Source organism: Cavia porcellus, unplaced genomic scaffold (assembly GCF_034190915.1).
Source record: "Cavia porcellus strain 051 isolate PalLab524CR breed Dunkin Hartley unplaced genomic scaffold, mCavPor4.1 scaffold_6, whole genome shotgun sequence".
In the NCBI taxonomy this organism is placed as follows: Eukaryota; Metazoa; Chordata; class Mammalia; order Rodentia; family Caviidae; genus Cavia; species Cavia porcellus.
The window spans coordinates 104,920,157-104,947,637 of NW_026947489.1; the positions used below are offsets into that span (position 1 = coordinate 104,920,157).

Sequence of the window (27,481 nt, forward strand, 5' to 3'; positions counted from 1 at the left end):
CCTCAGCAGGACTCTGGCCTCACCACCTCCACCTGGCCCTGCAAGGTCACCAGTCTGGGCTGCCTGCCCAGAGGGGTACAGCCTGGCAGGGAAGCGACCCTGTGCCAGGACAGGCTGGCCTCGCAGCTCCAGGACGCCCTCAGGAGCAGAACCCACTGTGCCTACAGCTGTGGGAGGTGACAGAGGACGCTGGGCACAGGGTCTGCTCCAGCCCTTAGGCCAGAGGTACCCCGCTCTGGGGTTACGATCGGAGCCAGGCTCAGCCCAACCCACAGGAGGCAGCAATGGGGAGCAAATGTGACGACTTGGCTTCCCTGTGGCCCCAGGGCACAAACAGATGCCACTTGGTAGGGATGTGCTGAGCACATGAGGGGACTGTGATCCCTGGGCCTGAGGACACTCATGGCAGTGGTACTTGGGGTACTTGGCTGGGCCCTGGCCCCTACCCTCTGCTGCCTGAGCAAGGGGACACCTGGCTTCTCTGAAGCCCACAAGCACCAGCTATGTGGGCCAACAGCTGCCACCAACCCTCAAGTATGCACAGGCCCCTCACCCAAGGCTGTGGACACGGGTACACACACAGGCACATACACAGGGCTGGGCCCACCCCACCCGGGTCCCAGCAGAGCATCTGGAAGTCTTTCAAAGCTTCAGACAGCTCGGGGCTGTGTTTTACCCAGTGTATGTCAAAGGTGAGGCCCTGTGTTCTATACGCAGAGCTCAGGACTAGAGGACCCAGAGGCCTCTCCAAGCCATCAAACACACAGCCCCAACCTGCCACACGCCACCAACTCAGACCACACCAGAACAGCGCCTCTGCATGAGTTTATTATCAGATAGCAAACATCAGACAGACTCAGAAAATAAATATCTGCAGAGAGGAAACCAAGCAGAGGGAGAGGAAGCGCCAAGGGATGGTGGGTGAGTCTGTGGGCCCGCAGGCTGCTTACACCCTGCCCAGGAGCCTGGGGCTGGCACGCCGCACCCGGGTCTCCGGGATTTGGCACACGCTCTCCTGGCACAGACATCCCTGGATGTGCGTGTAGGTGTAAGGCAGCGAGCCCCCATTGGGACAGTCCAGGACCACCTGGCGCTCCACGGTGCTCTCCTCCTTGCAGCAGGAGCAGCGATGGTCCAGGCTCTGTGCCTTGGCTGAGTACCTGGAGGACAGTGTGGTGAGGACCCTTCTGCAGCACCAGCCTCACCCTCTGGAGCTCATGGGCTCCACCCCCACCCCACAGGGCATACAGAGCCGACTCACATGGCAAAGGTCTCGCAGGACCCGGAGCAGTAGTTAGTGGTGACGTTCTTGGCACAGCCGGCATAGGAAATTTCCTTGACAATTGGGATGGTGGAGCAAGGGACCCTGGTCTCATTCAGAGAGATGCCTGGGGGCACAGGGTGCAGGGTCTCACACCAGGCCCCACCCAAGCACAGCCTTCTGCCCCCCGTGGGGCCTCTTCCTGCCTCTGCCTGGGAAGGGACTCAAATCTCTGGAGTCCACAGATCACGTAGGTGGGAACACCTACTCTGCTCCCACCCCTGGGCCGCCCATCACCCAGCACTCACAGGTCCTGCAGCACCCATTGGGCATATATCTGATGGAGCCCTGCAAAGAGAGCAGAGTGAGTTGCAGGACAGTGTGCCCATTCCGGTGGTGGTGGGCTGGGGGAGGGCAGCTCCTGCACGGCTCCCCCACCCCACCCCTGCTGCCAGTGGCCACTGTCCCACCACTGAGGACCAGGATCCCTGAAGAGCAGGGTCCCCGCCACTCCCAGGTCAGCACATGCCAGCATGGACGGCCCCTCACCGGGACACAGGTGCCAGGGTTGAAGTCAGGGCAGGTGATGTTGGAGACGGACGAGATGAGTTGGTTGTAGATCTTCATACAGCTGAAGAAGGTGCACTTGTTGCTGGGGTTCCTCTCCATATCTCCGGGCTGCAGGCAGAGCAGGGCCAGGGTGAGCCCCGTGGGGTGGAGAGACCAGGAAAGCTGGAAACACCCTCAGGAGCAGCCTCCCAGCCCAGAGCCGCCAGGCCAGCAGCACCAGGGGCTGCAGGTCAATGCACCTATCTGTGGCTCCCCAAAAAGGTACAGCCACATCTGACTCCCCAAAACCAGGAAGCGACCTTATTTGGAAAAAGGGCACTGGAAGATGTCATGAAGTGAAGGATCTGGAGATGAAACCATCTTGACTCAGGGTGGCCCTACATCCAGTGGCCTTGGGAGAGGCAGAGAGGAGACAGACTTGGGGAGAGGGAGGCAGAGGCGGAGTGACAGGGCCCAGTCAGGGCCACTGGAGCCCAGGCGGCGGAGGCAGGAGGGAGGATCTCTCAGGCCTCACAGCCTGGACGCCAGTCTGTTCCTCCTGTTCCGGCCACCAGTCGATGTCCTCTGCCCTCCTCTGCCATGGCAGCCCTGGACACTCCCACCCCACACGGCCAGAACTAGGAGGCCCCAGCAGGGGTGTGGGCAGCATCTATGCACCTTCAGGACCACAGCCTGGCTGCCAGGAATGTTGATGATGCAGTGGGTCTGCTGGCACTTGCTGCAGCACTCACCAGGGACCTCCACAGGCTCGAAGCCCTGTGGACAGAGGAGGAGGGCTGAGCTCCGTGCTGGTGAGGCACAGAGGAAGGGACTGAGGCGTACAGCTAGTGGGGCAGCAGCTTACGGGGTCGCAGGACACGTTGCAGGGCACGTGGGTACAGCTGATGATGTTGAGCTGGCTGCTGCTGTTGAATTCTCGGGTACACATGCATTTCTGGCACTTGGAGGAGTACACTGGGGATCCAGGCTGCAGAGAGGGGTGGGTCAGTGAGGACTCCACACCCAGCCCCTCTCCAGCCAACCCAGGATGCACCCGTGCTGCCCACCCACCCAGGGCTCACCTGGTACTCTGCGTTCTCGTGCACGCACACCTGCTTGGGCTCTGGGCAGGAAGCACGGAAGGGCTGTCAGAGGCCTGCCACGGCTGTACAGGCCACACACTGGAGGCCCCGAAGGTCAGCCTGCCTCCTCCCACCCCGCTTCACCAGGTACTCACCACAGGAGTAGACTGGGCAGCACTTCCCCGGCCCCGTCTTGCTCTTCACCTCAAAGCCCAGTGGGCACGAAGGGAGCTCCTTTGTGCACAGGCTGGCATTGCACTCTGAGATGGGACAAGGATGTGAGGCTTGTGGCCCCACCTTTCCACGCCAGCCCATGTCTTGGGTGGGCGAGTTCTGAGCTCCACAAAGAGGGGGCTGCAGGAACCCCACCCCTAGAGGGCTGCAGTGACCGCAGGAGGAACAGGGCCCCCACCCCTGCCCCTGGCAGACTTACTGCACGAAGAGATGCTGCAGCAGGTGTCGGCCGGGTTGACCTCGGTGACCAGGTAGGTGCCCTCCTCCTCACACGTGGGTGGTGCCTGCTGGCTACACTTCTTGGGCTGGCAGGTGATGCCACTGCCGCCCTCCAGGCAGATGCAGTCCTTGCAGTCGAAGACGAATCGTTCCCCAAACTGCAGGGAAGATCGGGTGAGCGAGGACAAGAGAAGGCCCTGCCTCACCACACCCAGCCAGGGAGAAAGGGCCTGCATGGGACATGCAGCTGAGACGCCGAGGCAAAGCTGTGCCCTGGCCACCTCTTCGCTCACAGGCAACTTCCGGAATGGGACAGGGGCTGCTCAGTCAGGACACCAGGCTGCTGAGCCACCCAGTGGGGACCACTCTCCAGCACCGGCCAGTGTGGCCTGGCACACGGCAGATGCACCTCACTACTGATTAGGGGATAAGGAACCGACCACATGGCCGTGGCCACACAGGAGACACAGACAGCACTGCAGTGACCACAGTCACCTCAAGTTACACAGAGCATACGGTGGGTGAGTGGGAGAGCAGGCAGCTGATGGACAGGCAGAGGTGGGGGTGGACAGGCAGATGAGCTCACAGACAGGTGCCTGGGAGAGTACAAGGATAGATGGACCCTCGAGTGACTGGATAGATGGGTGACAGATGGACAGATAAATCCATAGATGGGGGACAAGTTGATGGATGGGTGAACAAAACAAAGGAGAGGTGAATGAGGAGGTACATGGACAATGGATGGACAGATGATAGAGGTGAACCCTGGACAGGTAGGGGAGGGGTGGATGGATGATAGATGGATGGATGGGTGGATGGATGGATGAATAGAAGGACGAACTATGGAGTCTGTGGATTCCCTACTCCTGCTCCAGAAGTTAAATATTCATTACTCAGTCTTTGAAGTTCCTGGTTCTCCTGTCCTCTTCACCCTGGCCTATTCACCTCCCAAAACTCAAGACTTTGGGAAGATCCCACCACCAGCCCAAGGAGCAGGGCCTACCTCTCTGGGAACATTGTCTGGTCCCACACAGCCTGGAGAGAGAGAGAAACCGATCCTGTTAACAGGGAACCTGGGCCAGTCTCAGGTACCCCCCAACCCCACCCAATTGGAGGGGTGAGCTAGGGTGCATGGCCTACCGCACATCTTCACACAGACATCATAGCCAGGCGAGTAGCTCATAGTGCCTTCAGGACAGAAGCAGCCTTCCACCAGGACCGAGGAGTTCTGTGAGGCACTGGAGCGACAGAGGACTCCTCAGAGCCTGGGGTGGGGTTCATGGGGTGGGGCTTGGGGTTGGGCATGGCTTCTGGGCGGAGGCAGGGGATTGGGCAGGGCTTCAGGAGAGACTGGGGAGCTGGCAGATCTCTGCAAAGACCCAGGTCAATACCTTGACTGGCAAGTGGGCTCCTCTGCGGGCCCACAGGGCTGGTACTGCCTATGAGCCGGACACGTCACAGCTGCAGGAGGGAAGCTAGACTCAGAAGGACCAAGTCAGAAGGGCCCCCCCCCCTTGAGTGACAGAGCCAACTCTCTAAGCTGTCTCCAGCTGGGCCCGCAAAGCAATACCTCGAAACTCCCAGCACCAGCCTCCCAAGCGCTCCTTCCCCACCCAGAGACACCAGGCTCTGACTTCTGGCTGGGTGGGCACCCCTCCCAGGGGTGAGGAGAGGGGAGGTGAAGGGGGGCACTCACCGCAGGACCCGTTAGTGTGCGACCGCCAGTCCACACAGACCTTTTCCTGGGAGCAGAGGGCCGCGTAGGCTTGCACACTGGCGCACTCCATGCCAGAGTTTGGCACGAAGCAGCTGTCGAATATGCAGGCCTCGTAGTAGTGCTGGGGCGGCACCCAGGGGTGGCACTGGGAAAACAAGCTGCACAAGGCGGGGTGGGTCACAGAGTGCCTGCCTCTCTCACCTCCAGTCTCCCAGCGCTCTACCCCTCTGGAGCCTGCTCAGCCTGCAGCGCCAGAGAGGAACAAGGATGCAGGGGGAGGTAACAGAGGCCGCAGCAGGGTGTGCCCCCAGGTGCCCTGGGGTGGGGCTGCCCCTCTGAAAGGCAAGGAACTCCCAGCCTCCACCCAAACCCAGCATGGTGGCCATAGACTTTGGGCTCCTCTGTGTCCAAGCCCACGCCTCCCCTACTCAGCCCTGAGTACAGTGGGGTCACCCAGTCAAAGGCAGGAGAGATAGGTCAAAAAGCCCCTGTGACGACCTGGCACCCACCCAAGATGCCGAGGCTCTGCCCAGCGTCCCCACACTGTAGATCTCGGGAAGCACAGATGCCCTGCTACTCCCCAAGGCCCAGGGCAGATCACCTGTCCTTGATGAGCTGGCAGAGCGGAGACACAGTGCAGTTCTTGGGCAAAGTTGTCTTGATAACCGGGCGCTCCGTAGTGATGTCAGTGTGGGGACAGTGTGGCTTAGAGGGGTCATTCACCACCCACTGGTCAGCAGCCAGTTCGCAGTTGGAGGTGACCTCCCCACTGGGCAGCACACAGTCGTCAGCCGTGCTGTTGGTACAGGTACCTGTGCCAAAGAAAGGCCACAATGCTTCCAGACCAGGCCACCGTAGCCAGAGAGTCCCATCCCCGCCCCCACACCACCTCAACCGGGCCTGAGGGCACAGACCAAGTCAGGCCAGCTGCTGTTGGGACCCCACAGAGACCAAACCCAAGAGAGTGGCCCCAAGCAGAGGAGCAGGAGACCCAGAGGCGGGCAGGCGTGGGGGCCCTGGGCTCACCGCACTGGCCCTTGGTGTTGTTGCCGAAGCGACTGTAGGGCAGCCTGATGGAGAAGGACAGGCCGTTGTAGGAGATGATGGCGCCCAGCTCAGGGATGTCCACCAGGAAGTTGATGCCTGACTCATACACTTTTAGCCCATACTTCTTGTAGGGCAGGGCCACCACCTGCTTGTTGATCTGCACCTGCAGTGGGCAGAAGGATCAGGAGGGCCATTAGGACCTACCGCCCTTTCAGCCCTCCCCTGAGGACGGGGTCTCTCACCTCCTCTCCCCCTCCCTGCTGTCCTGACTTCCATTCCATTGCAGGGACAAACCCTGCCCAGTTGGTCCCGGGTGAGCTGGGGAAAGCCCCCTCCCAGGAGCCCTGAGAGGCACACAAGAAGTAGGATCCCAGACCTGGTCTGAGATCTGCCCTGTGTGGGGGAGGGAAGCCCAGCTATGCACCCTCACTCCGGTGCTGGGGAGGGGCTGCCGCACAAGTGGGCTGGATGGCAGGTGTAGGGGACACATTGGGGGTCCTGTGAGAGGAGCCTGGTGGGTCCCCGAACGAGGCCCCTGCCTCTCCCCCTCCAGTCCTGCAGCTCAGTCCTCTGTCTCCTGGGCCAAGGTGAGATGGAGGCCACATCATGCCCCCATGGATGCCCCCCACATACCTGAACCTTGATGGGCATCATCTGCAGAGTTTTGATCAGCACCTCGTGGGTCTCATGCCGCACGATGAGTGTGCGGGGGCAGGACACCTGGTCGTTGACGTCGCAGTGGTAGTTGTCAATGTAGACACCAAAGTTGTCCACCGTGGACGTGATCTCCTCCACTAACACATAGGTGCAGTTGCCCTGGTAGCTGTAGTAGAGCCCGTCGAAGGTGATGTAGTGCGGGTCTCCCCAGCCTGTGCAGTAGCCTGCGGGGATTTGGGGGTGTTTCCAGGAGCCAGCATGAGCTGAGGGGCTTGAAAAGCTAGGGACCCTTGGGCACCTGAGTGCCCAGAAAAGTGAATGTCCCCCTGCTCAGGCCACTGCGGTTCCTTCTGCAGGACCGAGCAGCTTTTGACCTCAGAAGCACCCTCATTCCAGAGACAGTCCCCTACTCCACTGGGCAATCCTTCCCCAATACAAGGGGTGGGTTATGGGCAAGCAAACCAGGATGGTGGGCCGAGCCCTTAGCAATTGGGGTCTGTGCCCAAGAAGCCCTAAGCTCCCACGCCAGGAGGCTGCCCCATGACACCCTCCCCAGAGGAGCCCAAGCAAGACGAGGCTCACAGTCACACTCCCAGTGCCAGCAGCAGCCGTCGGGGTCCATGACTTGCACGGGCTGCAGGCCGTTGGAGCAGGTGGGCATGGGCGGCGGCTTGCACTCCACCTCCACAATCTCCACCACGTTGTCATACTTACAGATGGCCCACGTGCAGTTACACAACAACCACCTCTCATTCTCCTGCAGCATAGAGGGTGTCACCCAGGCTGTGCTCAGGGCTAGGGCCCCGGGCAGCAGCCACCTGTGCAGTGAGGCAGGTGCAGCAGGAAGGGACCCTGCCCCAGCCACACCCAGTACCCAAAGGCCACAGAAAACCTCACTCCACTGGGGATGGTGTGGGTCAGATGCTGGGAGCCCCACAGGTCTTAGAACCCAGACACAGACTTCTTGGTAGTAGGGACAAAGTCAGCCCTGGCCACTGACCTCTCTTGGAGGAGTGAAGTTTGTGCACCCAGGACCCTTGGAGGTGACTGATGTGCTGGATATCGTTGTGGAGGGCATGGGTGTGGATGTGGAGGGCGTGGGTGTGGACGTGGAGGGTGTTGAGGGCGATGGAGAAGGTGTGGATGGGCAGGACCAGTTGAAGATCTGGAATTCGCATTCCAGAGAGCAGTTGACATAATAGCAGGTGTCCCCATGGGTCCCATTGTACACCACCTCACCTGCGCGGGAAGAGAAAGACCAGACCTCACGCTGCCCAGAGGCAGAGCCAGCACTGGGATCCCATGGGGGTTACAGGAGGAAACCCCTACTGTGCTGTCAATCTGTCTCCCAAACCTCCCCTCTCACCAAGCCAGTTCATGTGTTAATGGCTCTAGGAGGGGCGCTGGGAGGTAGGCAGAACCCCAAAAGTCCTCAGGGGTGGCTTGGTATAACAAGCAAGATGAACACTGGACCTAGCATGTCGACTCAGCCTTGCCCTTGGATGCCCTCTACTGGGTCAGGGGGCCAGCACTCTGCACTAAACAAACTCTACTCTTCATAAGTGACCTGAGCTCAGACACATCACTATAGCAGCAGAAAAGAAACTAAGCTGCCTGCCATGCCCCAAGTGGGAGAACCCACATACCCTACCCACCTCACCGTCTCGAGGGACACTGCCTTGGAGAATAGAGACATTCCTCCCAGGCCCTATCTCCTACCTGCAGAGCAAGCTCCTACTCTGACTTTGCCCTGGTTCCTGACTTAGCAGAAACCATCCTGGGCTGCCCCAGTGTTGGGCAGTGTTGGGCAGGAGGGAACAACATGCTTACCTGGGGCATAATAGGTGTCATTCGCAAAGCAGCACTTTCTGAGAGAACTGTAGGTCCAGCTAGAACTGGGACTTGGAAGTGGTGTGGTCTCCCGTGTTGACAGTGCCGTGGAGAGAGTGCTCTGGGTCAAGGTGACGGCGGTGGTCGTTGATACAGGACGTGGGGTTGGGGAAGAATGGGTAGATACAGGAGTGGTGGTTTGCGGACTTGTGCTGGTGGGTGTGGTGGTCAGGGTCCCTGTACTGGTAGTTACTGAAGTTGGAGTCCTGGTGGGTGTAGGTGTTGAGGTCTCTGTTACAGTTGGGGTCATCAGGGTTGTGGTGGAGGATGTGGGTGTCCTAGTCTGTGCAATACTAGTGGTAGAGAGAGGCGTTGTGGTCTCTGGTAGAGTGGTTGGAGTCACTGTGATTGAAGTAATAGGTGTGGGTATAGATGTTGAGGTCTCTGTGGTCATGGTAGTAGGTGTAACTGTTGAAGTCTCTGTTACTGTTGATGTCACTGGGGTTGTGGAGGAGGGTGTGGGTGTTGTATTCTGTGTAGTAGTGGTGGTAAAGGAAAGTGTCGTATGTGGTGTAGTGCTTGGAGGCACTGTGGGTGTAGTAATGGGTGTGGGTGTGGGTGTAGGGGTCTCTGTTGTTGGGGTAGTAGGTGTAGATGCTGTAGTCTCTGGAGTAATGGTTGGGGTCACTGGGGTGGCACTAGAGGGTGTGGGTGTTGTAGTCTGTGTAGAAGTTGTTATAGAGGGAGATGTTGTGGTCTCTGGTGTAGTAGTTGGAATCACTGTAGTTGTAGTAATGGATGTGGGTGTCAGTGTTGGGGTTTCTGTGGTCCTGGTGGGTATAGCTGTTGTCGTCTCTATTATTGTTGGGGTCTCTGGGCTTGTAGTGGAGGATGTGAGTATTGTAGTCTGTGTAGTAGTGGTGGTAGAGGAAGGTGTTGTGGTCTCTGGTGTACTGGTTGGAGTCACTGTGGTTGTAGTAATGGGTGTGGGTGTCAGTGTTGGGGTCTCTGTCGTCAATCTGGTGGGTGTAGGTGTTGTAGTCTCTGGCGTAGTGTTTGGAGTCACTGTGGTTGTAGTAATCGGGGTGGGTGTGGATTTTGGGGTCTCTGTAGTTGTGGTGGTGGGTGTAGGTGTAGTCTCTGGGGTAGTGGTTGGGGTCTCTGGGGTTGTAGTGGAGGGTGTGGGTGTTGTAGTCTGTGTGGTAGTGGTGGTAGAGGAAGGTGTTGTGGTCTCTGGTGTAGTGGTTGGAGTCACTGTAGTTGTAGTAATGGGTGTGGGTGTTGGTGTTGGGGTCTCTGTGGTTGATCTGGTGGGTGTAGGTGTTGTAGTCTCTGGCGTAGTGCTTGGAGTCACTGTGGCTGTAGTAATCGGGGTGGGTGTTGTAGTCTGTGGGGTAGTGGTGGTAGAGTAAAGTGTTGTTGTCTGTGGTGTAGTGCTTGGAGTCACTGTGGTTGTAGTAATGGGTGTGGGTGTGGGTTTTGGGGTCTCTGTGGTCCTGGTAGTGGGTGTAAGTGTTGTAGTCTCTGGAGTACTGGTTGGGGTCACTGTGGTTGTACTAAAGGGTGTGGGTGTTGTAGTCTGTGTAGAAATTGTTATAGAGGGAGATGTTGTGGTCTCTGGTGTAGTGGTTGGAGTCACTGTGGTTGTAGTAATGGGTGTGGGTGTCGGTGTTGGGGTCTCTGTGGTCGATCTGGTGGGTGTAGGTGTTGTAGTCTCTGGCGTAGTGTTTGGAGTCACTGTGGTTGTAGTAATTGGGGTGGGTGTTGTAGTCTGTGGTGTAGTGGTGGTAGAGTAAAGTGTTGTTGTCTGTGGTGTAGTGCTTGGAGTCACTGTGGTTGTAGTAATGGGTGTGGGTGTCAGTGTTGGGGTCTCTGTGGTCCTGGTAGTGGGTGTAAGTGTTGTAGTCTCTGGAGTAATGGTTGGGGTCACTGTGGTTGTACTAAAGGGTGTGGGTGTTGTTGTCTGTGTAGCAGTTGTTATAGAGGGAGATGTTGTGGTCTCTGGTGTAGTGGTTGGAGTCACTGTGGTTGTAGTAATGGGTGTGGGTGTGGGTTTTGGGGTCTCTGTGGACCTGGTAGTGGGTGTAAGTGTTGTAGTCTCTGGAGTAATGGTTGGGGTCACTGTGGTTGTACTAAAGGGTGTGGGTGTTGTTGTCTGTGTAGCAGTTGTTATAGAGGGAGATGTTGTGGTCTCTGGTGTAGTGGTTGGAGTCACTGTGGTTGTAGTAATGGGTGTGGGTGTGGGTGTTGGGGTCTCTGTGGTCGATCTGGTGGGTGTAGGTGTTGTAGTCTCTGGCGTAGTGTTTGGAGTCACTGTGGTTGTAGTAATCGGGGTGGGTGTTGTAGTCTGTGGGGTAGTGGTGGTAGAGTAAAGTGTTGTTGTCTGTGGTGTAGTGCTTGGAGTCACTGTGGTTGTAGTAATGGGTGTGGGTGTCAGTGTTGGGGTCTCTGTGGTCCTGGTAGTGGGTGTAAGTGTTGTAGTCTCTGGAGTAGAGGTTGGAGCCACTGTGGTTGTACTAAAGGGTGTGGGTGTTGTTGTCTGTGTAGCAGTTGTTATAGAGGGAGATGTTGTGGTCTCTGGTGTAGTGGTTGGAGTCACTGTGGTTGTAGTAATGGGTGTGGGTGTCGGTGTTGGGGTCTCTGTGGTCGATCTGGTGGGTGTAGGTGTTGGAGTCTCTGGCGTAGTGTTTGGAGTCACTGTGGTTGTAGTAATTGGGGTGGGTGTTGTAGTCTGTGGGGTAGTGGTGGTAGAGTAAAGTGTTGTTGTCTGTGGTGTAGTGCTTGGAGTCACTGTGGTTGTAGTAATGGGTGTGGGTGTCAGTGTTGGGGTCTCTGTGGTCCTGGTAGTGGGTGTAAGTGTTGTAGTCTCTGGAGTAATGGTTGGGGTCACTGTGGTTGTACTAAAGGGTGTGGGTGTTGTTGTCTGTGTAGCAGTTGTTATAGAGGGAGATGTTGTGGTCTCTGGTGTAGTGGTTGGAGTCACTGTGGTTGTAGTAATGGGTGTGGGTGTCAGTGTTGGGGTCTCTGTGGTCGATCTGGTGGGTGTAGGTGTTGGAGTCTCTGGCGTAGTGTTTGGAGTCACTGTGGCTGTAGTAATTGGGGTGGGTGTTGTAGTCTGTGGGGTAGTGGTGGTAGAGTAAAGTGTTGTTGTCTGTGATGTAGTGCTTGGAGTCACTGTGGTTGTAGTAATGGGTGTGGGTGTGGGTTTTGGGGTCTCTGTGGACCTGGTAGTGGGTGTAAGTGTTGTAGTCTCTGGAGTAATGGTTGGGGTCACTGTGGTTGTACTAAAGGGTGTGGGTGTTGTTGTCTGTGTAGCAGTTGTTATAGAGGGAGATGTTGTGGTCTCTGGTGTAGTGGTTGGAGTCACTGTGGTTGTAGTAATGGGTGTGGGTGTCGGTGTTGGGGTCTCTGTGGTCGATCTGGTGGGTGTAGGTGTTGGAGTCTCTGGCGTAGTGTTTGGAGTCACTGTGGCTGTAGTATATGGGGTGGGTGTTGTAGTCTGTGGGGTAGTGGTGGTAGAGTAAAGTGTTGTTGTCTGTGGTGTAGTGCTTGGAGTCACTGTGGTTGTAGTAATGGGTGTGGGTGTGGGTTTTGGGGTCTCTGTGGACCTGGTAGTGGGTGTAAGTGTTGTAGTCTCTGGAGTAATGGTTGGGGTCACTGTGGTTGTACTAAAGGGTGTGGGTGTTGTTGTCTGTGTAGCAGTTGTTATAGAGGGAGATGTTGTGGTCTCTGGTGTAGTGGTTGGAGTCACTGTGGTTGTAGTAATGGGTGTGGGTGTCGGTGTTGGGGTCTCTGTGGTCGATCTGGTGGGTGTAGGTGTTGGAGTCTCTGGCGTAGTGTTTGGAGTCACTGTGGCTGTAGTAATTGGGGTGGGTGTTGTAGTCTGTGGGGTAGTGGTGGTAGAGTAAAGTGTTGTTGTCTGTGGTGTAGTGCTTGGAGTCACTGTGGTTGTAGTAATGGGTGTGGGTGTGGGTTTTGGGGTCTCTGTGGACCTGGTAGTGGGTGTAAGTGTTGTAGTCTCTGGAGTAATGGTTGGGGTCACTGTGGTTGTACTAAAGGGTGTGGGTGTTGTTGTCTGTGTAGCAGTTGTTATAGAGGGAGATGTTGTGGTCTCTGGTGTAGTGGTTGGAGTCACTGTGGTTGTAGTAATGGGTGTGGGTGTGGGTGTTGGGGTCTCTGTGGTCGATCTGGTGGGTGTAGGTGTTGTAGTCTCTGGCGTAGTGTTTGGAGTCACTGTGGTTGTAGTAATCGGGGTGGGTGTTGTAGTCTGTGGGGTAGTGGTGGTAGAGTAAAGTGTTGTTGTCTGTGGTGTAGTGCTTGGAGTCACTGTGGTTGTAGTAATGGGTGTGGGTGTCAGTGTTGGGGTCTCTGTGGTCCTGGTAGTGGGTGTAAGTGTTGTAGTCTCTGGAGTAGAGGTTGGAGCCACTGTGGTTGTACTAAAGGGTGTGGGTGTTGTTGTCTGTGTAGCAGTTGTTATAGAGGGAGATGTTGTGGTCTCTGGTGTAGTGGTTGGAGTCACTGTGGTTGTAGTAATGGGTGTGGGTGTCGGTGTTGGGGTCTCTGTGGTCGATCTGGTGGGTGTAGGTGTTGGAGTCTCTGGCGTAGTGTTTGGAGTCACTGTGGTTGTAGTAATTGGGGTGGGTGTTGTAGTCTGTGGGGTAGTGGTGGTAGAGTAAAGTGTTGTTGTCTGTGGTGTAGTGCTTGGAGTCACTGTGGTTGTAGTAATGGGTGTGGGTGTGGGTTTTGGGGTCTCTGTGGACCTGGTAGTGGGTGTAAGTGTTGTAGTCTCTGGAGTAATGGTTGGGGTCACTGTGGTTGTACTAAAGGGTGTGGGTGTTGTTGTCTGTGTAGCAGTTGTTATAGAGGGAGATGTTGTGGTCTCTGGTGTAGTGGTTGGAGTCACTGTGGTTGTAGTAATGGGTGTGGGTGTCGGTGTTGGGGTCTCTGTGGTCGATCTGGTGGGTGTAGGTGTTGGAGTCTCTGGCGTAGTGTTTGGAGTCACTGTGGCTGTAGTAATTGGGGTGGGTGTTGTAGTCTGTGGGGTAGTGGTGGTAGAGTAAAGTGTTGTTGTCTGTGGTGTAGTGCTTGGAGTCACTGTGGTTGTAGTAATGGGTGTGGGTGTGGGTTTTGGGGTCTCTGTGGACCTGGTAGTGGGTGTAAGTGTTGTAGTCTCTGGAGTAATGGTTGGGGTCACTGTGGTTGTACTAAAGGGTGTGGGTGTTGTTGTCTGTGTAGCAGTTGTTATAGAGGGAGATGTTGTGGTCTCTGGTGTAGTGGTTGGAGTCACTGTGGTTGTAGTAATGGGTGTGGGTGTCGGTGTTGGGGTCTCTGTGGTCGATCTGGTGGGTGTAGGTGTTGGAGTCTCTGGCGTAGTGTTTGGAGTCACTGTGGCTGTAGTAATTGGGGTGGGTGTTGTAGTCTGTGGGGTAGTGGTGGTAGAGTAAAGTGTTGTTGTCTGTGGTGTAGTGCTTGGAGTCACTGTGGTTGTAGTAATGGGTGTGGGTGTGGGTTTTGGGGTCTCTGTGGACCTGGTAGTGGGTGTAAGTGTTGTAGTCTCTGGAGTAATGGTTGGGGTCACTGTGGTTGTACTAAAGGGTGTGGGTGTTGTTGTCTGTGTAGCAGTTGTTATAGAGGGAGATGTTGTGGTCTCTGGTGTAGTGGTTGGAGTCACTGTGGTTGTAGTAATGGGTGTGGGTGTCGGTGTTGGGGTCTCTGTGGTCGATCTGGTGGGTGTAGGTGTTGTAGTCTCTGGCGTAGTGTTTGGAGTCACTGTGGTTGTAGTAATCGGGGTGGGTGTTGTAGTCTGTTGGGTAGTGGTGGTAGAGTAAAGTGTTGTTGTCTGTGGTGTAGTGCTTGGAGTCACTGTGGTTGTAGTAATGGGTGTGGGTGTCAGTGTTGGGGTCTCTGTGGTCCTGGTAGTGGGTGTAAGTGTTGTAGTCTCTGGAGTAGAGGTTGGAGCCACTGTGGTTGTACTAAAGGGTGTGGGTGTTGTTGTCTGTGTAGCAGTTGTTATAGAGGGAGATGTTGTGGTCTCTGGTGTAGTGGTTGGAGTCACTGTGGTTGTAGTAATGGGTGTGGGTGTCGGTGTTGGGGTCTCTGTGGTCGATCTGGTGGGTGTAGGTGTTGTAGTCTCTGGCGTAGTGTTTGGAGTCACTGTGGTTGTAGTAATTGGGGTGGGTGTTGTAGTCTGTGGGGTAGTGGTGGTAGAGTAAAGTGTTGTTGTCTGTGGTGTAGTGCTTGGAGTCACTGTGGTTGTAGTAATGGGTGTGGGTGTCAGTGTTGGGGTCTCTGTGGTCGATCTGGTGGGTGTAGGTGTTGGAGTCTCTGGCGTAGTGTTTGGAGTCACTGTGGTTGTAGTAATCGGGGTGGGTGTTGTAGTCTGTGGGGTAGTGGTGGTAGAGTAAAGTGTTGTTGTCTGTGGTGTAGTGCTTGGAGTCACTGTGGTTGTAGTAATGGGTGTGGGTGTCAGTGTTGGGGTCTCTGTGGTCCTGGTAGTGGGTGTAAGTGTTGTAGTCTCTGGAGTAGAGGTTGGAGCCACTGTGGTTGTACTAAAGGGTGTGGGTGTTGTTGTCTGTGTAGCAGTTGTTATAGAGGGAGATGTTGTGGTCTCTGGTGTAGTGGTTGGAGTCACTGTGGTTGTAGTAATGGGTGTGGGTGTCGGTGTTGGGGTCTCTGTGGTCGATCTGGTGGGTGTAGGTGTTGGAGTCTCTGGCGTAGTGTTTGGAGTCACTGTGGTTGTAGTAATTGGGGTGGGTGTTGTAGTCTGTGGGGTAGTGGTGGTAGAGTAAAGTGTTGTTGTCTGTGGTGTAGTGCTTGGAGTCACTGTGGTTGTAGTAATGGGTGTGGGTGTCAGTGTTGGGGTCTCTGTGGTCGATCTGGTGGGTGTAGGTGTTGGAGTCTCTGGCGTAGTGTTTGGAGTCACTGTGGTTGTAGTAATCGGGGTGGGTGTTGTAGTCTGTGGGGTAGTGGTGGTAGAGTAAAGTGTTGTTGTCTGTGGTGTAGTGCTTGGAGTCACTGTGGTTGTAGTAATGGGTGTGGATGTCAGTGTTGGGGTCTCTGTGGTCGATCTGGTGGGTGTAGGTGTTGGAGTCTCTGGCGTAGTGTTTGGAGTCACTGTGGCTGTAGTAATCGGGGTGGGTGTTGTAGTCTGTGGGGTAGTGGTGGTAGAGTAAAGTGTTGTTGTCTGTGGTGTAGTGCTTGGAGTCACTGTGGTTGTAGTAATGGGTGTGGGTGTGGGTTTTGGGGTCTCTGTGGTCCTGGTAGTGGGTGTAAGTGTTGTAGTCTCTGGAGTAGTGGTTGGAGTCACTGTGGGTTTAGTAATGAGTGGGGCTGAGGGTGTTGGTGTCTCTGTGGTTGTGCTGGTCAGTGTAAGTGTAGTCTCTGCAGTAGTGGTTGGGGTCACTGGGGTTGTAGTGGAAGGTGTGGGTGTTGTAATCTGTGTAGTAGTGTTTGGAGAAGAAAGTGTTGTGGTCTCTGGTGTAATAGTTGGAGTCACTGTGGTAGTAATGGGTGTGGTTGTGGGTATCGGGGTCTCTGTGGTAGTACTGGTTGGTGTAGTTGTTGACGTCTGTGCTGTGAGTGTTGATGTCACTGTGGTTGTAGTGGGGGTGGGTGTTGGTGTTTCTGTGGTTGTGGTGGTAGGGGGAGGTGTTGTGGTCTCTGGTGTGCTCCTTTGGGTCTCTCTACTTGTGGTGGGTGTGGCTGTTGGGGTTACCATGGTGGTGGGCGTTGGTGTGGACATCTCAGGCTTGCTAGTTGAAGTGGAGGTAAGGCTGGTGGTGGAGGTGGGCACGCAGAGCTCACAGCATTCAACGTTGATCTCATAGTTGGTGCAGTAAGGCTGTGGAATTACTCCACCTAGTGTTTGGTCTTCATTTCTGCACACCAGCCCCACACTGAGGTCACATGTCACGTGCTGTCCAAGCTGTTCAATTGGAATATGGGGATACTGTACAGCTCTGCAGGAGATGTTAGTTGCTATCCAGGGAGGTGCACAGACATCTTCAATCCTTTCAAAATCTCCCCCTGGCTTCTCCAATGGTGGTTTTCCTGAATCTACCCAGCCAGTCCATTTGCAATCACATGGAATGTTTGGTGTGGTAGTCAGTGGTGTGTTCAGCGTGGTGGTCAGTGAGCTAGTCAGGGTGGTCCTCGGTGATGTGGTCAGTGATGTGGTAGGGCTGGTGGCTGGTGATGTGGTTGGCCTGGTGGTCGGTGATGTTGTCAGCGGTAATGTGATTGTTGTGGTGGTTGGCGTGGTGGTCAGTGGAGACGTGGGTAAGCTGGGCGTTGGGCAATATTCCATCTCCAGGCAACAGTTGACTCGTATCTCGTAGTCATAACACAACCCAAATAGTCCACTTTCAAATTGATCTTCATTCTTGCAATGGAACCCATGGGAGACATTGCACTGGACTTTCTGGCCTAACTCCTTCCAGCTGAGATGAGGTTCGATGGCTGACCTGCACTGGATGTCCTCAGGAGCACTGCAAACTCTTTCAAAAGTCTCATGGTCACCACCATCAGTACCGCTGCTAGGGTGGTCCTCGTTGATCCAGTCTGACCAGAAGCAGCAAATCTCTGGGGACACAAAGTCCAGCCTTGATCACTCCTGTGGGGGGAAGAGTCCCCTCCCAGGAGGTCACTGCAACTTGGAGGACTTGGTGACCTGCATGACAGCCCTAGGCATGGCTGCTCTCCTCTTTCCTCCACATATTGCCCAGGAACCAGGTGGTAGGGTCAGGGCTTAGCACCAGACTCCACTTCCGACTTTGTTTATAATGGATAAACTGAGGCCCAGGGCAGGAGCAACACGTCTGGCATGACATGCCCAGGCTAGAAGCTCTTCCTCAGCACTGCCCACTGCTATCTTCAAATATTTGTGTCAAAAAAATGAGTAACAAAAGGGTCACTTACCCAACAAGGAAGAGTGGTGAGGTTCTTCTCTGGGCCAGGCGGGTGGTCACCCACTCAACCCCAGACCCACTCACCAGTCCCAGGCTCAGCATACAGTGAATAAGGTCACCCGTACACCTTTCACTGGCCAGCTAGTCGAGGTGCCCTGGCAGCCTCTGGTGGCCCTGAAGGCAGCCTCCCAGAAGGCACTTGGCAGTCAGCTCTCCTTGCCCAATTTATCACTGGGAGGCAGCAGCTTGTTCTGTGGTAGCTATGATTCCACCCGGCACAGACACAGTTTCATTAAGGAAATCCTCTGGTTTCCCTGACCCTTAGAAACATTTCCCTCAAATTCATTTTGCAGCCAATTTGCACACAGAGGCTCTCTGTGCCAGCTCAGGTGTGTTGGGCTGAGTGAGCCTGAGTGAGGGGCGTGTGGCCTGGGGCCTTACCTGTCCTGGGTGGGAAAGTGCTGGTGGTGGTAAGGATGGGGGTGGAGGCAGTGGGGACCGAGGTGGAAGTGGTCAGGGTGGACGGGCGTAGCGTGGTGGATGGAGCTAGTGTGGTGGATTTACAGATCACGAAGGTCTTGTTCACTGTCCCATTCGGGCCACAGATCTCAGAGTAGCAGAAGATGCCATCTTGGGTCTCGTTGATGATCTTCCCTGGGGGTAGGAGACAGACAGATGAGGAAGCAGGCTCCAAGGGGGCAGAGCCCAGCAACAGGGCAGCCACAGCTTCTGGGTCAGGACCCCTCTGAAGCAGCCACTACTGAGTGACTTACCTTCGTCCCACCAGCAGCTCACCTCAGAGGAGTTGGTGCACACGCTGCAAAACAATCACACAGCTGTACTCACAGACCCCGACCCTCACTCACAGACACCCCCCATGGAAGCCCAGCCCAAAGTGGCAGCACAGCCCCAGGGCCAACTTGAAAAGAGCCCTGCCAGTGGAGAGGGGACAGGGCACCTTCATGCACGTGTCCACCATGTGTACATGTGTGGTGCATGCAGACATGTGTGCATGTATGTATCTATGCTTGTGTGCACATGCACAGGGTGGCATGTGTCCGAGCATGTGTGTATGTGTGCGTACACATGCTCTATGTGGCTTGCTCATGCATGTGTGCACCTGTCCATGTGTGGCTATGTCTGCATGTGTGCACACATGTGCATGTGTGTTTGTGCCTGAGTCATGTGGGTATAGGTACCAGGTCTTGCAGATCTCCTTGGTGGGAATCAATTTTCCAGGAGGATAGTGGGTGCCCTCGATGTAGCAGCCACACTGGTCCCCAGTGACACACTTCTTCAGGTCCTCATCATAGATGGGCCTGTGCTTAGGGCACCGGGGGTAGCAGCCTGGAAGACAAGGGGATGGGGTCTGGACTACCACAGAGGACTCCAGCATCCTAGGCCATCTATCATCCCTGCCCCGCAGGCCCTTCCCCCAGGGACACTCCCTGTCAGGGCCAGGCCAGGAAGCTGTGGCCTGGCCTCACAGTGCCCTGGGTCCCCAGCACAGCTTGTGCCCAACTGTCAAGGTCTGTGTCAGTGCCGCTTCTCTGCCTCTCCAGGAAGGCTGGGCCTTCACTCAGGCTCCGCCCCACCATTCATGAACAAATCCCAGGCCCCAGGGCTCCAGGCATCCCAAGGCCTGGCAGCCACCACTCACCCTCCAAGTAGGACACAGAGATGTTAGAGTGGATGCCGTTGATGGTTCTGCAAGTCTCGAAGCTGCGGTTCCCGCATGGCTCATAGTGCCACTCACACTCGTTAGGGGGGTTGTAGTAATCACAGAATATGGCTGGGGCAGGGCAAGGGGCACAGGGATTGGGTTAGACTTGGGGGTACAGGCAGGGCCAAGGTGAAGGGGACAGGGGCAGGATGTGTCCGGCAGGGTCCTGTCAACCCAGTGCCAGCATGGCCTGAGGAAGGACACCCAGGAGGGTGGGAGGTGTGTGACACACAGACCATCACCCAGATGGGGAGGGTGTGCAGACTCCGCAGTGACAGGACAGTGGGCACTCACGGCACAGATCTGGGGTCCTCCAGAACACGCAGGCCTCAGCCTTGGTGCACTCCTGGGCATAGGAGGCCACGGCAGAGCAGAAGCACTCGCAGTCCCCGCCAGAGTCGCACGAGCAGGAGTCATGCACACAGGCCTCATAGAAGACCGTGGGGTCCACCTAGAGGAGGGATAAGACACGGTTACTACCCAGCACCTGCCCCAGGGCCCAGAGAGTCCAGGCTGGCAGTAACTCTGTTATACAGCGCTGGGACCTGCAGGCCTCAGCTGTAAGACAGCACTGCTAAAACTGGCCCTGTCCTCAGGCCTGCAGCTGGGCCCAACAGGGGCTAAGGCTTAGGTCCTGTCTGTCCCTGGTGATTGTGGGCCAGGGGAAGCAAGGAGGAAAGGATTCTGCCAGGAGTATCAGACAGAAGGCTGGTCCTGTGGCCAGGTGTCCAAACAAGCGGACAAAGCCAAAGCTGAAGGACAAAGCACCCTAGCAGTGCTGCTAGGTAACTCTCAAAACAAGAAGTGCAAGTCCCTTCCCACCAAATCTATGGCCACGCCCTTCTCTTGGCCCCACCCACAGCCTCCAGACACCTATCCCTGGGTTCACAACTAGGCCCCACCCAAGCCCAAAGCTCCCCCACACATTGTGCACCAATAGCTGAGCTCTGCTCACCCGCAGCTTCCTTTAGCCCACTGCCAGGGTCCCTGACAGGCAGCCCCAGCCTGAGCCCCTTTGCACCTTGCTGTGGCACACTGCGAACACGCTGCTCTTGATGATGCTGCACTGCTTCTCCGCCCAGGAGCGGCGATGAGGGTTCAGGCTACAGGGCTCCGGGGTGACAGTCACGTCTGGGCAAGTGGAGGTCTCCTTCCAGCTGTTCCCAAAGTGCAGCTCGCTGCTTACCACCATGTGGTCCCGTGTGGTGAAGTCGTTGCTGGTGCGGTCGTCAAAGTTCCCACACAGCCCACACACGGAGCCCTGGGGAGATGAGCATGCCGGGGTTGAGGACAGCCGGCCGAATGACTGGCCACTGGCCACATGCAGGTGCTTGGCAACTGGGGGCCCACCTTGTAGGAGGGAGCCAGCTTGATGAAGACAGTGGTCTTCTTGTCCCAGATCACGATGACACCCGTGCTGGCCTCCACCACCAGGTACTGGCCCACCTCCCGAGTGGTGTAGGCTGCATGGTGGCCTTCCTCCAGCTGGATCACCTTGCTGTGCTTGTCCTCCAGCTTCAGCTCCGTCCTCTGCAGGAAGAGACATCGGTCACTGGTCCTGTCTGAGGGTCCACAGGTCCTCCTCCCCCAGGGTCAGCCACACTCACCCCTAGGAAGATCTTGATGGCCTTGGAACAAGTGACACCAGTGGTGCCACAAGGGACATTCTCAGTGACGATGCTGAAAGAGCCTGTGGAGTTCTGGCCACAGTAGTCCTGGGGGGAAACAGAGGTAGAGTCACCTAGGTGGCCAGGATGTGGGTAGTCAGGGACAACCACCCTGCCAGCCAGTGGGGCTGGGTAGCCTGTTGGGCAGACAGATGCTGGCTCTGCCTCTGCCCTCCCCACACCCACAGACCCCATTCTCCTGACTACAGGACAGTCCCCTAAGTGCAGGCAAGAGGGACCTCTACACACCCACGCTGCCTGCGGCTGGAAACCCAAATCCTCTTGATGGTGTGGGGCCTGGGGCTGAGGAAAGGGTAGACCCCTCCACCTCTAGGTCCACTGTGCCCCAGAACAGCAAAGCAGGGACCATGGTGGTATCCATGGCTCACCTGAATGGCCACATAGGAGCAGTGTCCGTCAAAGTCATAGTGCCTCCCATCAAAGGTGACGTAGTGGCCACTGCCATAGATGGAGCAGGTACCGTGGCACACGAACTTTGTGCATTCCCAGCGTCCCCTCTGGCAGGTGCTGAGGACGGTAGGAGGAACTGGAGTAGCAGCCCAGGTGGGACCCCCGCAGGTGCCCACACCACCCCTTAACACCGCCTGAGTCACACTCTCCCCACAGGCCAGGCCAGCAGCAGACCTGAAGGTTACCCATCTCTAGGTGGCACTGCCTGGCTGGTCCCCTGGGCCGGGCTGGCAGCTCACCAGGTGTTGTTGCAGTCCAGCTTGATCTGTTGCCCAGGGAAGTATAGGTGCTTATTGTGGAGGCACGGGCACTCCTCCGGCTCCACGCAGCCGCCTCGGCCATCATCCAGCAGCCCGTTGGGGCACATGCAGCCACTGACACAGCCCATGTGGTACTGGGGGGGCCAGAAAGGGGGCTTCATGTGAGACCGAGCTCCCAGCGGAGCCCAGAGCCCATGTCAGGTGAGGGGAGCTCTGACAGAGAGAGGGTCCTGACCCCCAGGACTAACCCTGAGGTCCACCCAGGGAGCTGCGTGCCTGGGGTCCCCAGAAGTGTCAGTAATGCTGGGGGAGGGGCCTGCATCCTAGCTGGTGGGCAGATGGGGTTGTGGAGGGGGGCCCTCTCCCAAGCCTGTCCACCCAGCACTCACATAGCCAGCTACCAGGGTCTGGCAACTGATGGGGCGGGGCTTCCGGATGGCTGGAGATGTGAGGTTATTGCAGTCTACCAGAATTCTGGGGGCCTTGCAGCCTGCAGGATGGAGAGGATGCCTTAGCTCAGGCTGAGGTTAGGGGGGTCGAGGGTAGAGGAAGCAGCCACACAGGGCAGTACCCACTTACTCTGCCCAATCAGCTGGATCGGCCTGCAGTTCAGCCTCCCGTCCTGGCAGGTGCTACAAGGAGAGGTGCAGGTGAACAGGGCCCAGGCACCATCCCCACACAAAATGATCACAAGAAGCCACCACTGCACTGGGACAGATGCCAGCCTGGCCCCTCAGTAGCCACCCCAGGCACCTGTGCACCTTGGGGCCTAGGACACCCACCAGCGATCATTCTGCCTCAGGATCACCTCCCCTGCCTCCAAGTAGAGCCCGTGGTGGTAGCAGGAACATTTGGCCCTGGGCACACAGCGGCCTTTCTGGTCAAGGAAGGTGTTGTCGGGGCAGCCACAGCCGTCCACGGGCACAAAGCCCTTCAGGCAACGGGCGTGGCCCTCAGAGAGCGAACGGCAGGTCTGCTGGCAGGCGGTCAGGTTGTACAGGAAGATCTGGGAACTGGGGCAGGCGTCCACGTCCTTGTCTGCAGAGGTGTGGGAGGCAGCTCCAGCTCTTGCTCCCACTCTGATGGGCGCCTGCCTAGCTAAGGGGTCCTGAGTGGCCCCGGGACCCCGACTGGCGCTGCCGCTGCGGCTCCTGCGCCATCAGGCAGGGGGCGCTGCTTCCCGCACCCGAGGCTCCCTGGGCGGCCCAGGGACACTCACTGCAGATTTGCTTCCGCCAGCCCCACAGCATGATGCCCTTGGCGGCGCAGGCGAGCGCGTAGGAGGACAGCGCCGCGCACAGGCAGTCCTCGTTGTCCTGACAGTTGCACGTGTCGTACTTGCACCTCTGCGTGGAAACCAAGGCAGCAGATAGTAAGGCCATACCCGCACCGTGCTGGTCTTCAGGCTGCCTGGGGTGGGGCAGGGGTCAGGTGTGGTGAGGGCAGACCCACCTTGTAATACTCGGTGGGGTCCACAGCCACGTGGCACCTGCCGAAGGGCGTCTCCACATTCTTCAGGAGGGAGCACCAGTGTTCGGCATAGTTGGCTGGGGGCCAGGGGTCAGAACCTCAGCAGGGGTGCCCCTCCGAGTGTCCCCACCGGCAAAGGACAGTGTTCTCTTGGACCCCGCCCACCCGAAGCCTCACCACTCTCGATGTTGAGGGAGCAGGGGTCATCCAGCCAGTCCAATTTGTCCTCGCAACTGTCCTGTGCCTTCCAGGAGTTGGCAAAACTGGCTCCTGTGGCCTCCACCAGCCCCGAAGACGTCTCGAAGTCGTCGGTTTCCAGGCCATTGAAGTTCCCGCAGAGGCCTGCAAGAGGCATAGGGTTGGGAGGGGTCGGGCCTGGCCTGGTAGGGGCATGGACCGTTTGTGGGAAGGCCACTCACCCTGCACCTGGCCCTGGGCGGAGGGGTCCAGAGTCACGAAGAGCTGCATGATGGGCTCCAGCTGGACCTGCAGCCGCAGTCCAAGGACTGTGCTCACCACAATGTGGTAGGAGGATGGTCGGAAGATGGAGAAGCTGGCTGCAGGGCAGAGTGTGGAAGGCGGGTGTCACTGATGTCCCCACTTTGCCAGGTCCCAACCCCAGCAAGCCCAGGGCCCATCCAGGGCACTCACCAGCCACATGGGGCAGGGTCACCTGCATCTCATTGAGCAGCACGCTGCCATCGGACTTGAAGGCCACCACCTGCAAGAGGGTCAGGGTCAGGTGCTGGCAGCACCTGGGGGGTGTGGGGTAGAGGCAATACCCACGTTCTTCCTGTTGTCCATCTGCAGCACCACAGTCTTCAGGCAGGTCTGCTTGTCAGTAGCACCGCAGGGGCCCAGCTCACCCAGCAGAGAGTAGGAGTTGTTGTGGTCACCCTGTGGGGAGGCATAGAGACGCTGCAGCAGGACCCCCGCAGTAAGGCAGGAGGGCACACCCACTCTGCCCACCATCATGCAAGCACCCGCTTCAAGGTCAGTCCATCTGCCACCCAGGGGCAGTGCACATAGCACCCAGGCCACTGGCCACCACCTTGGTCAGGACGTAATAGCAGTCCCCATGGAAGGTGAACCTCTTCCCATCAAAGGTGGTAATGTGGGCTCCACCCTCCAGGGCACAGGCTCCGGGGCACGGCAGGTCCTGGCACTCCCAGCGGCCGGCGTTGCAGACGCTGCAGGGCAGCAGAGCACAGGTCAGGGCTCCATGGCACCCAGCCTGCCCAGCCCAAGCCCTGGGCACTGGCACTCACCACTGCTCACACTCGTTGGTGACCTCCTGGCCTGGGGCATACAAGTGGCCATGGAGCTTGCAGTGGCACTGGCTGACGGGGACACAGCCACTGCTAGTGATGTCATCATACACAGTGCCTGCCAGGGCCAAGGACCAGGTGTCACCCTGGCGGCCTCAGAGGGCCCAGGTTCCTGTCCAAGGCAAGGCCACTACCAGGCACCTCCAGTCCTAGGGATGGACCCTGCCCCCATCCTTGAGTCAGGGTGCCCCGCACCCACCTTCAGGGCAAAAGCAGCCGTCCATATAGTGCTCCTCACACAGGTGGCTGACCCCCAAGTGGGAACAGGTGTCCATGCAGGGCGAGCTGCTCTCCAGGTACACCATGTTGCCAGGACAGCTCTTGGCTGGAAGGAGAGGCGGTGTGAGCTAGCCCAGCAGGCAGGCAGGCAAGGGCTTCCCTGCTCACCTGGGGTGCCCCAGGCCCCAGGATGGCCCTGGTGCTTACCACAGAAGGAGGCTGTCCTCCAGTTGCCAGGCCGGCCCCCTGCGTGGGAGCACTGGCGGGAATACTCGGCCACGGAGTTGCACACGCAGCTGTCAGCAGCTGTGCACTGGCAGCGGTCACGCACACAGGCGTCCACATACAGCTCCAGTGGTATGCGGTCCCGGCAGTCCTCAAAGGCCGCAACCGTCAGCAGACTCTCACACTCAGCACGCTGGGAGAGATGTGAGTGGGCAGCTGCTTGTGCCACTGTTGCCTTCCAGAGATGTAGGGACCTCCCACCAAGGCCAGCGGACCCCCAGAACTCCACACCCCTGGAGCCAGTCCCACCCACAACTCACGTGCTCAGAGCAGGACTCGGGCTCCTCTGCCTCCTGGGGATCCTCGCACTCTGTCTCGGGCTTGTTGATCTTCTGCATGTTCCCGAACTCGATGGCACTGAAGGTTACACCTGGCCACAGAGGTCGGTGGTCAGCAGCTGCCACAGCCCTCCCACCTGGCCTGTGGGCCCTGACCAGGCCAGTGCCCACCTTCCGACAGGAATTCCGAGTAGGTCTGCAGCCCGTTGTAGTCACCACACAGCCCACAGGTGTGGTTTTGGAACCTGCTGTCCAGCTCCAGCTGTAGGAACAGGGAGCGGTAGATGATCACAGGGCTAGGGCAGCCACAGGGATTTCTGAGGCTGGGCCAGCTCCTAAGTGTGGCAGGTGGGTAGGAGAGTGGGGTCCACTACCAAGGACACCCTGAGAAGTGGACATGACAGCCAGCCCATGTCCCTACAGCCCAAGGGTCCCCTCCCAGGACTGGGCGCTCTCTGTCACTGGGGGAAGAGCCCTCACAGCCCCACCCACTGTGCCTACCATGAGCGCATCCTCGCGGTTCCACAGGAGCAAGAGGCCAGCTCGAGAGTAGACTTTGGTGTAGGCTTCACTCTTAATGATGGACAGCCCGGAGCTGTAGTACGGACTGCTGACCCTGCAGGTTGGGGCACCCATGGTCACCACCAGCCAGGGCCGTGCCATGTCCTCCAGGGCTGCTGCCCAAGAGCATGGATGCCATGTTTCCTGGGATAGGCCCCAAGGAGCCCCTGGGAGCCACAGACAGACTTGGCCGGGTTGAGACAGAAGCGGGGTTGGCCAGCTCCCTTGGGACACTGCCACAGAGCCTAGCCAGGCGTCACCACCCGGCCCTCCTGAAGCTACAGGCACCTCTGGGCCCCTACCCCAGAGCTCAGGTGCCCACCTCACCCCACCTCTGTGCCTCCCCCTGCTGTCTGTGGTCACCCCACCCACCCACCTAGAAACCTGGGCCTGGTGGGAAACAGAACCCCCTGAACAGGAAAAGGGCAAATCTAGCAAGGGAGGAACCTGCTGGACAGGACACATTCCAGGGAGCTGCATTGTTCTGGAGACAATGCAGGGACAATAGCCGGCAGGCCAGCTTCTGTAACTCAAGCTGGGGAACTGCTCCACAGTCACCAAGCACCCCACCCAGGACCACCCCACTCAGGACCCGTGGCAGGCCCCAAGGAGCCCCTTGCGCATGGGAGGAGGGCTCTGGTGGGACTCATGTGCATGACCTCCACTCAGACCCGAGTCTCCCAAGCCTCGCCATGTGCCAGGCACGCGGAAGCGGTCCCAGCACCCGCCCATGCCAGGGACCGGCAAGCACCCCCACGGCTGGAATACAGGAGGGAACACCTGCCCACTCACATGGCGCCGTTCACCACGGTCAGCTGCCGGGTGAGGTAGATGATGTCGTCCTTGATAGTCAGCAGCACAGACTCCACCTGGGGGTGGCTGCCGCTCTGGCCCAGGCCCCGCTTCAGGTGCACAGCGAACTCCTTGTAGGAGTCGCGGCAGTCTGAGGCGAAGTTGTAGTTGCAGAGGCCAGGAAACTGGAAGATGTCGCCATCGAAGGTCTTGTAGTGGAAGTTGCCCCAGGTGCTACAGACATTGTGGCCCACTGGGGGAGGTGGGCATGGTGAGGTGAGACTCCAGGAGCCCCTCAAAGGTGCACTCTGAAACCCCGGAGCCCATCCTCAGCTGCCTGCGGGATGGGGGGGGGGGGTGCATGGGTCTCCAGCACCGCGGGCACCTGTCTGCCTGGCCTGCACCCCCCTCCAGCAGAACTGGGCTGGGCCCTCAGAGAGTCAAGGCCCCCAGACGGCTCCTGTGGCTTTGGGCCACCCTTGCAGAATGGGTCCGCCAGTGCCCTGTGGTGAGACTGCCCCCCCAGACAGACACAGCCCACTTCCAGAGTGGAGCCCCAAATACCCTCACTCCCCATGCTCCGCTGGGCACCCCTGGGAACAGTCCCCTCCACTGTGTGTCTGTTCTGTTCAAGAGCTTGAGTCTCCAGGACCCACCCTGCCCAGGCCACTCTCAGGCAGCTGGGGACTGCAGAGCCCCGAGTAATGCAGCCACCTGAGCCCCAGTGTACTTGGAGCCCCAAAGGCCAGGAGTGGGCCACCCCTGTGCCCAAGACTGTTCAGCCTCCCTCCCTGGAATGCCATGCCCTTCCCTGCCCGCCCCCAGCCCTCTCACCTCTCTGCAGCTCCAAGCCCCCGGCTGAGGCCAGGGCCAGACAGGTGGCCACCAGGCGGGCCAGTGGCAGCCCCATGGTGGCTCAGGAGAG

General features: G+C 57.7%; 1 protein-coding gene across 1 annotated transcript; it reads right to left on the minus strand.

The window, feature by feature from the left end:
- Nucleotides 1–810: 810 nt before the first annotated feature.
- Muc2 (mucin 2, oligomeric mucus/gel-forming) lies at nucleotides 811–27,481 on the minus strand. The gene is made up of 47 exons (XM_063251955.1): nucleotides 27,391–27,481; nucleotides 26,557–26,809; nucleotides 25,705–25,819; nucleotides 25,375–25,465; nucleotides 25,186–25,295; nucleotides 24,848–25,058; nucleotides 24,621–24,746; nucleotides 24,362–24,479; nucleotides 24,145–24,283; nucleotides 23,880–23,990; nucleotides 23,745–23,814; nucleotides 23,513–23,650; nucleotides 23,271–23,435; nucleotides 23,076–23,170; nucleotides 22,843–22,969; nucleotides 22,406–22,661; nucleotides 22,203–22,255; nucleotides 22,013–22,113; nucleotides 21,603–21,757; nucleotides 21,282–21,420; nucleotides 20,833–20,940; nucleotides 20,576–20,755; nucleotides 20,247–20,486; nucleotides 19,520–19,676; nucleotides 19,163–19,294; nucleotides 18,702–18,849; nucleotides 18,276–18,319; nucleotides 17,944–18,156; nucleotides 8,597–17,176; nucleotides 7,767–8,005; nucleotides 7,349–7,523; nucleotides 6,743–6,990; nucleotides 6,089–6,272; nucleotides 5,664–5,874; nucleotides 5,042–5,220; nucleotides 4,737–4,806; nucleotides 4,486–4,583; nucleotides 4,349–4,380; nucleotides 3,326–3,503; nucleotides 3,048–3,152; nucleotides 2,893–2,933; nucleotides 2,676–2,798; nucleotides 2,489–2,587; nucleotides 1,811–1,939; nucleotides 1,570–1,609; nucleotides 1,262–1,388; nucleotides 811–1,160 (listed from the first exon to the last, which is right to left on the minus strand). Exons 1-47 carry the CDS (start codon nucleotides 27,464–27,466, stop codon nucleotides 947–949), a joined length of 14,943 nt encoding a protein of 4,980 aa, XP_063108025.1. The 5' UTR covers nucleotides 27,467–27,481; the 3' UTR covers nucleotides 811–946.

What these genes read in the sequence shown, in the direction of transcription:
- Muc2 (XM_063251955.1), bottom strand. Translation starts at nt 27,466, where the DNA reads ATGGGGCTGCCACTGGCCCGCCTGGTGGCCACCTGTCTGGCCCTGGCC. An exon ending in ACCAACGAGTGTGAGCAGTG is followed by an intron (nt 24,284 to 24,361) that starts GTGAGTGCCAGT and finishes GCTGCCCTGCAG; the next exon opens with CGTCTGCAACGCCGGCCGCT. An exon ending in CAACACCAAGGGCCAGTGCG is followed by an intron (nt 5,875 to 6,088) that starts GTGAGCCCAGGG and finishes TCTTTGGCACAG; the next exon opens with GTACCTGTACCAACAGCACG.